Source organism: Uranotaenia lowii, chromosome 3 (assembly GCF_029784155.1).
Source record: "Uranotaenia lowii strain MFRU-FL chromosome 3, ASM2978415v1, whole genome shotgun sequence".
NCBI lineage: Eukaryota > Metazoa > Arthropoda > Insecta > Diptera > Culicidae > Uranotaenia > Uranotaenia lowii.
The window spans coordinates 103,517,208-103,525,501 of NC_073693.1; the positions used below are offsets into that span (position 1 = coordinate 103,517,208).

Sequence of the window (8,294 nt, forward strand, 5' to 3'; positions counted from 1 at the left end):
GTAAATTCGTCTGTTATGCTCTTGGTGAGCTGCCTTGGGAGAACCCTTTAAACCTGCCGCCGTATGTACAACGTTGTGCTCTGCTTGGGTTTCAGACGCTGTCAAATCGTCATACCATCGGTCAATCACTGTTCGTGGCAAAGATTCTTCGCAATGAAATCGACTGTTCCTGGATATTATCTCGTTGCAATATATAATTACAGGATGGAGTCCTGGTTTGCTTTTTTTAAAAAGCTTTATTTGTCCATTACACACTTTTACCTTAACAATAATCACTACACGATGTTTTCACTATGAAGGTCGAGGTCCAAGAGAGCGAGCATGTGGACGGCAAGGCCTTTTATGGTGATTAACTGCTGAGCTTGCAGTCTCGCAGGTGCGCTGCTGATGGCTGGCATGTCTCCACGTCAGGTGATCTATACTTTGTCGGGTTCTACCGTAACTCCTCCGGGGGGTGAAAAAGTGGCGTCCTCGACACTTGAATTCTTTGCTGCAATTTTACTTCTTCTATGGCGTGTCCTTTTAGAGAGTCTGTTGGATAAGTCTTTGTAGAAAGTTAACATGAACGTGAAAATGATGATAGCTGAAATGGTCGATAGCGAAAGGCCTCCGAATAAGCTCCAGTTCCAAACATCATTTTTGTACTGTTTGAGGTAGATGTGATCCAGTTTCTGTCGATTCTGGATTGTGTTGTTGTTGATTATCTTCATATCGGGAACATTTGCAAGTTTTCTCTCCACGATTAGGTTATGAAAAGATCCTTGCAAAATTTCTGCTTTCATCCTCAATTCTTTGGATGTAAAGTTTTGTTGGTTGAAGCTGATCGTACAGTTGATGAATGAAACCAATAAATTTCCGCTCACAGTTCTGTTGTCGGGACCACAATTTGTTGACAATAGGTCATTTTTGGCGTTGGTAATGAGAACGGAGTTTTCTGAGACAAATGTTGTCTTTGTTTTGTTATCACTGATGGTTTCGCAATGGGTTTTGGTGCCCATGATCATAGGTAAAATGCATTCATCGGAGAAGGGCTGGATGAATGATGATTGCTGTACGTACTGCAATGGTTCTGTTGTAAGAAATAACTCTTTCCCGTGTTTGATGATGTAGTTGGGACAATTTTTGATTACCGTATTGAAATTGTTTAGCGGGAACAACCGAAAAATCGATGACTCTTTTGGTGATAGTTGTGGTACCTGTAGGATGTACAGAAGGGTGTCTTGAGTGGTTGCTATCTTTGGAGTGACGTAGTTCATCGCTTCTTCTGGTAGATCAGAGTAGACTCCTTGTTCTTCAAGTAGTGTATAGATGAGATGTAATTCTGCCATTGACAGAATTCTGCTATTCGCCGTGAGAGTTTTCGATAGAAGTATTGCATCCTGGATATCAGTTAGTAGTTTGTTCAAAGTGTCTATGTTCACGATGGTGGTTATGATGTCGATTTCATTAAGGAGTATTTTGTTGACCTGGGAGTTGACTGCAATTGTGTTGATCGAGTTCGTTAATTGGAGAATGCGATCGTTGATCTGATTGTTGATTTTGACTTGTTGATTGTTTTCGCTGACAAGGTGGTTCAGCGATCCGTTGATGATCCTGAGGTCCTCCGCGTCCGGGCTGCCCGAAATCCATTTCCAGGTTGTTCCGATGATGTCCCATCGCTTCACTCTTTTCGACGGCTTAATTTGATAAAAGTTATTGTATAGTTGTTTAACTTTTTGTTTAATTATTACCGTTAATGGATCAGAGTCTTGTATTTTTTTATATGCAATGTTCGATAGTAGTTGAATTGTTATTTCAATATCTGTTAGATTAATGGGGTGCACAATTTTTATTACCCCTGTTTGAATTTTACATTTGTCGGTTTTTATTAAAAGGATAGGATTTTCATACAGATTTGTAATTTCTAATTCTTGCGTGTGTATAATTTTTAGCAATGTAATGCAATATATAAGGTGAATTAACATTTTGCACTGAGGGAGAGAGGAAAAGATTGAAAAGAAGAAAATTTAGAATGAATTACTGTTATTGCTGCTTTTTTGGGCGTTTGATTTTTCTCTTATGTCTTTTTATACCTTTAGGATTTTTAAACGTTTTTTCTGAAATATGTAATGCTTTAGTTTCTTTTGCTCTAGGTTGGGTTTTCGTTCTAATATTTGGTTAACGTAAACGTTATCACCTTCTGTTAAAATAGGGGGTTCTTCTTTGTTAGAATTTCTCCTTAAGATTTTCTCTTGAGAGTTTTGAATGTTCTTCCTAGCTTCTAGAAACAATCTTTGAGCATCTGCTATAATTCGTGCGGGTTCACTGATATTATTTTGATTGAAGATTAATTCATTGGGTTTGAATTTTGTTGTTGAGTGGACAGAGTCATTATACAAAGCAACGGAAAGTTTGGTTATTGATTTTGTATTCATTCCTGAGTATTTGTGTTTATTTGTATTGAAAATTTCGATTATTGTGGAGTGCGTTCTTTCTACTTGACCGTTGGTCTCTGAACAAGAAGCGTATTCTAATCTAGTGCCGAGGCTGGCTAAAAAGTTTTTAAATTGAATTGACAAAAATGTTGTTTCATGATCTGTGATAATTGTTTCTGGAACGCCAAACAAAGATATGTATTTTCCTAAGGCTTTTTGAACGTCTGTTAGGTTTTTTGACTTGAGGTAGATCATTTGCAAGTGTTTTGAAAAAGAATCTACTAATGAGAGAAAACTACACCTGTCGATAATAAAAATATCCATATGGATTCTTTGAAAGGGTTTGTTTGTTATTGGTCTAGGGCTGACTTTGATATTAAAAGGCTTTCTTTCATATTTGTGTCGATTACATATGACACATGAGTTGATGATAGCTTTAACCTTGCTATGCATACGTGGGAAAAAGTATGCTCGCTGTAGCTGGTTAACTACTTCAGTTACTCCTCGGTGTGCACGGTCGTGTTCTTGGGAGATGATTGTGCATTGCCTTGCTTCTATGGTGACATCTTCTACTTGATGATGGGCTAAAACGAAGTATCCGGATTGGCTGAAATGATTCTTATAGCAAATTTGGATAAGGTTAATAAGGTTTTCTGGGGCGAGAATTGCCATCTGTTTGCCATTATGGTATTTTTTTATAAACTCTGTTATAGATGCTTCATCGTAGTTTTGCATGGCTATTATCGTTCTGCGATAATTTACGAATGGGTATGTGATAGACTCTATGTTATGAGTACCATATCTAAAAATTACTTGATTTCTATAATAGTTCAGTGGACGCTCAGTTGAATTTATGAAATAATCATCCGAAGTGTCAGCCGAATGGACGGTTTCATCGTCGTCCTCTTCTGATTCAGTTGCGTCTTCATTTGAATTCAGGTTAATGTCAATTGGTAGTCTGCTTAAAGCATCAGCAACCACATTCGATTTTCCTTCTCTGTATTTGACAGTGAAGTCATAATTTTCGAGTTCTAAGCGCCAGCGCAAAATTTTAGCATTTTTTTCAGATGTTTTTATGAATGTCAAAGGTTTATGGTCAGTTACTAGAGTAAATTTAGCTCCGTATAGGTAAGGTTTGAATTTATTAATGGCCCAGATTATAGCTAGAGCCTCTTTCTCTATTGTGGCATACCGAGTTTCTGTGTCATTAAGCGTTCTTGATGCAAATGCAATAGGTCTTTCTATATTGTCTTGAGTTTGCGAAAGCACAGCGCCTAATGCGAATCCTGAGGCATCCGTTGTAAGAATAAACGGTAGTTCAAACTGAGGGTAAGTAAGAACTTGATCGGTGGCTATAGTTTGTTTTAGCGTATTAAAAGCCGAAGAAAATTCCTTATCATTTTTATCTATGACTGTGTCTTGTTTTAGGTACTTCGTCATTGGTCTGGTGATTTTAGAGAAATCTTTAATGAATCTTCTATAATAACCTGCCAGGCCTAAAAATTGTTTAATTTCCTTCGCGTTTTTTGGCAAAGGCCAGCCGATAATTTTACTAATTTTCTCAGGATTGGGTTTTATTCCGTCGCTGGAAATAATATGTCCCAAAAATTCCGTTTCTTTCTTTAGGAATTCACATTTGTCCAGCTGAATTTTGAGGTTGAAGTCAGTCAAACGTTTCAAAACTTTTTCAAGATTTCCCAAATGGTTTTCTAAGTTATAACCGATTGTTATGATATCGTCAAGATATACAAAACAAATTGAGCCTATGTATTCTGCCAAAATGCTATTCATACATTTTTGGAATGTCCCTGGTGCTCCTTTGAGACCAAAAGGCATCCTTGTAAATTGATATACTGCTTTATCAGTAGAGAAAGCAGTCTTCTCCATATGAGCAGGATCCATCGGAATTTGATGAAATCCAGATTTTAAGTCGATTGTTGAAAAATAGACAGATTTACCAAGACTGTCTAGGATTTCTTCAATCTGTGGCATTGGGAATTTATCGTCTATGGTCTTTTCGTTAAGTTTCCTATAATCGATAACTATTCTCACTTTCCTTTTTCCTGATGCATCTACTTTTTTGGGAACTACCCAAATTGGTGATGAATACGGACTGGCAGATGGTTTTATTACCCCATTATCGAGCAATTCTTGAATTTGCTCCTCGACATCCTTTTTGAAATGGTAAGGGTAACGATAGCTTTTTGTATATACCGGTCGATCGTCTATTGTATTTATTCTGTGAGTAATTGCTGTAGTCGCAGAAAGTTTTTCTCCCTGTTTTAAAAGTACAGCTTGATTTTTGTAAATGATGTTAATCAGTTTCTTTTTTTCGAATGCTGATAAATGGGATGTTCTTATCAGATTTTCTATGTCCTGTTCGGTTAGATCTTTCCGATTATTTGTTAGTATCGGTGTAATTGTGTCAAAATTGTTTACATTTAAATTCAGTTTAGGGAAACATTGAGGTAATTTTTTAGATTTTGTCGTTACATTAATCGTTGACTTCAAATTTTCAGATCTGTACAAACCCGGCTGGATGCAAATATTTTCATCTAATTGTTGAAAGGTGGGAACTAACCAATCGCCGTTCTTAGTTGTACTTATGGTGATCGTGTGGTGGGTTTCCTTTTGCTTGGGGAAGTATTTTGAAAAAGGGAAAGTAGTATTTAGGAAAGTGATGGTTCCTTTTGGATAGTCGATTTTAACGTTGCATTGGGCCATGTATTGCGAACCAATGATGCCATCAAAAAAACTATGAAATTCTGATTCGTAAAACGTTTGAGTTGGAAGTTTTGGGCTCAAAACATTTTCGGTCACTTTTTTGTTAATAGTTTTTCTTCCCATCATGTTCGTGATACTAGTGTCTGTAATTTTTATGGTGTTTGGGAAAATACCTGGTCGAATTATGTTTTTATTTGCTCCAGTGTCTAATAGGATATTCAAATTTGAATGTTTGAATTTGCATTTTAAATAGGGTAAATAGTTTAGGGTACTTTTGGTTGAAGTTGGACTGTGCAAAAATTTAAATCTGCATCATCCTCGTCGGATTGTTCGTTTAAGTCTCTATCCTCGTTTTCGATTTCTTGATTGTTTATTAATTTTTTATTCAATGTCAATCTACTTCTGATAGATGGGTCTATGTCCATCGGTTGTGGAGGTGGTTGTCTAAATCCGTCGGTCATGGGTGGGGGTGTGCTTTGTTTTTGTGTGTTGAACGATTTTGAATGTGTGCCTTGGTTTCTTTGTTCAAAATCTTTTTTAGGATTTTTTCTGAAGTCCTGACTTCTAATGTTAAGGGCTGCAACCTCCCTTGATTTGAATTTGCATAGGAATGCGTAAGCATCTTCTATGTCTGCAGGTCGGGCTGCCTGAGCATATCCGAAATAGGGTTCACATAGGCCTGCGATAAACGCCGCAAGCGCGTCCTCTTCAATAAAAGCGTTTATAGCCGCCCAATTTTCCTTGTATAAAGGTTTTTGTTTGGCTAATGTTTTGATATTTTGCACAATCTCCTTTATTTTTTGGTGATAATTGGAGATTGATGTTCCCTCTGCCATTTTGCACTGCCATAGTTGGCTTTTATAGGTTGAAAGTTCTTGTCTGTCACCTAGTGCACTTATCAGTATTTCTTTTATTTCAGCAAAGCTTTCGGGGTTGCCAGCGAGGCACAAAATGTCTTTTGCTCGTCCCGTAATTTTATTTGCTATTGCTGTAACGTAGAGTTTAAATTGATTTTGAGTCACTAGTGGCTCAAAATTGTCTAATATTTGCTCAGCAGTAGCGAGCCATGACGATAACTGCTTGCGGTTACCGTCAAAATTCGGGATCATTTTTATAGGATCCGGAATTTTGAATAAGTTTTCCACATTCATGGTGGGAAAACTTAAACTTTGGAACCTTTGGTCCTGTTCCAGTTGTTTATTTCTAAACGTCTCCATCATCAGACGCATGGAGTTCAATTGATCTATAATCTCCTCCATGGTAGTTTTTTCTTGAGAAGGAAATCCGTCTATTGAAAGGTTCGTCAGGTTTGGTAGATTTTTCACCGGAACGTGTGCAAAATCTCCAGACGAATCCGAATCGGTGCTATAATCTGATTCTGTTATGTTAGCAGAATTCAGTAACTCACTGCGGGCTTTCGCTAGTGCGTTTTTTATTTTTCGCTCTTTCGGCATTAATGTTTGCCCGGGGCGCGTTTTTTTTTTTTTTTTGTTATTCTACACGTTCTCTCAGAACTCGTGTAGAACTGCTGAACTGTGGTTCTCTTAGAACTCCACAGTCTCGCGTGGAGTAGAATTTCTCTTGGAACGATTCTAACTCCGGGCGGTTCGTCACACAATTTATTTTGATGTTAGCCTCTCTTAGAACAACTAAACATCAATCAAAATAATGATCACCGCACAGCGGGAAAATTTTAATATTCTTCACTTAACACTTAGAAAAATGTAAGAAAAAAAAACTTACCCTTGCAATCGTTGGCCGGCGGTACGTTAGGAGTGTCGTGCGGTGGCCCCTCAACTCCAACCTTGGTCAGATGCTTAGTCGCGGAGGCTCTCTTGCGGCTGTTCCTTTCCTTGGAAATTCACTTCACCTATACACTGTTTTTCACTTCACTTACTAACGCACCTACCGTAGGCTGCGCCAATTACAGGATGGAGTCCTGGTTTGCTTTTTTTAAAAAGCTTTATTTGTCCATTACACACTTTTACCTTAACAATAATCACTACACGATGTTTTCACTATGAAGGTCGAGGTCCAAGAGAGCGAGCATGTGGACGGCAAGGCCTTTTATGGTGATTAACTGCTGAGCTTGCAGTCTCGCAGGTGCGCTGCTGATGGCTGGCATGTCTCCACGTCAGGTGATCTATACTTTGTCGGGTTCTACCGTAACTATATATGCACCAGAAAGAGCTCTCCGACATCGTGACTGGCTTTCACTGGAAACAAAAAGTACGCACTATGGCAACAACGACCCCTTACGTTCCGCAAAAATAAGCTTCTTACGCTACTACGCTCTGTTTGATTTTAATGTCTCAACTGCCACATTTAAACGCCTGATTGAATGTAACCTTCGTGATCAAATGAGAAACAATCAATAGTGACTAAATGTACGATTTCTGTAAACATAGTATTAAGATAATCATTAAGACAACTATGTCAGATGATTTAATTTTTTATAAACAATAAACAATAAACAAAATTGCTGTGAACAATTGTTTAATCTTCAGTTTTCATATTTAGACTTCAAATATTTTTCAGGATGAGTTTATCATTTTATTTGAATCAAAGTTTCGAAGCATAATATTGGCAATTATTTCGAAAAACTGACAGCTCACTGCGATTTTTCATTGAACCCTCTTAAATCATACAAATCATCAGAAAATTCCTACAAAATGTATACTGGCGTAAAACTATAAATTTTAAAGATTACGATGATATGTGATTCATATTAGTTTCCGAAAATTAGTAGCATCTTTCTTAAATGTCCAAACAATAAAAAAAAAACCCATAAGCAGCTTAAGGCCGGAGGGTGGTGACTCGGATAATTGAGAGAAAAAAGGCGAATGGCCAATAAGCGGCTCTCTGGAATGATGATGTTATTCAATAGCCGGCCTGTTGGGTGGTTCCGTTCTTGCACGTTTTGATCATTTTCCCTATTTTTAAAAAAACATATTACAGAATACTGGAAAACACAAAAAAAGATAAGATTCATAGGTTTCTGAAGAATACAGCAGTATAATTTTTATTCTTGAATCTCAATAAATAAAAAAAAGGATATATTGCATGGTAATTGTGATGTAGGGTAAAACTGTACAAGACGCACCAGTTAAGCATAATCGCTATTTACAGCGATACCCATCATCTAAGAATCAAATT

General features: G+C 37.3%; 1 protein-coding gene across 1 annotated transcript; it reads right to left on the reverse strand.

Moving 5' to 3' along the window:
• Positions 1–249: 249 nt before the first annotated feature.
• Positions 250–7,256, reverse strand: LOC129757611 (uncharacterized). The gene is made up of 2 exons (XM_055754885.1): positions 6,882–7,256; positions 250–1,970 (listed from the first exon to the last, which is right to left on the reverse strand). Exon 2 carries the CDS (start codon positions 1,962–1,964, stop codon positions 417–419), a length of 1,548 nt encoding a protein of 515 aa, XP_055610860.1. The 5' UTR covers positions 1,965–1,970; positions 6,882–7,256; the 3' UTR covers positions 250–416.
• Positions 7,257–8,294: the final 1,038 nt, after the last annotated feature.

Excerpts from the sequence above, each read along its gene's own strand:
- LOC129757611 (XM_055754885.1), bottom strand. The coding sequence starts at position 1,964 with ATGTTAATTCACCTTATATATTGCATTACATTGCTAAAAATTATACAC.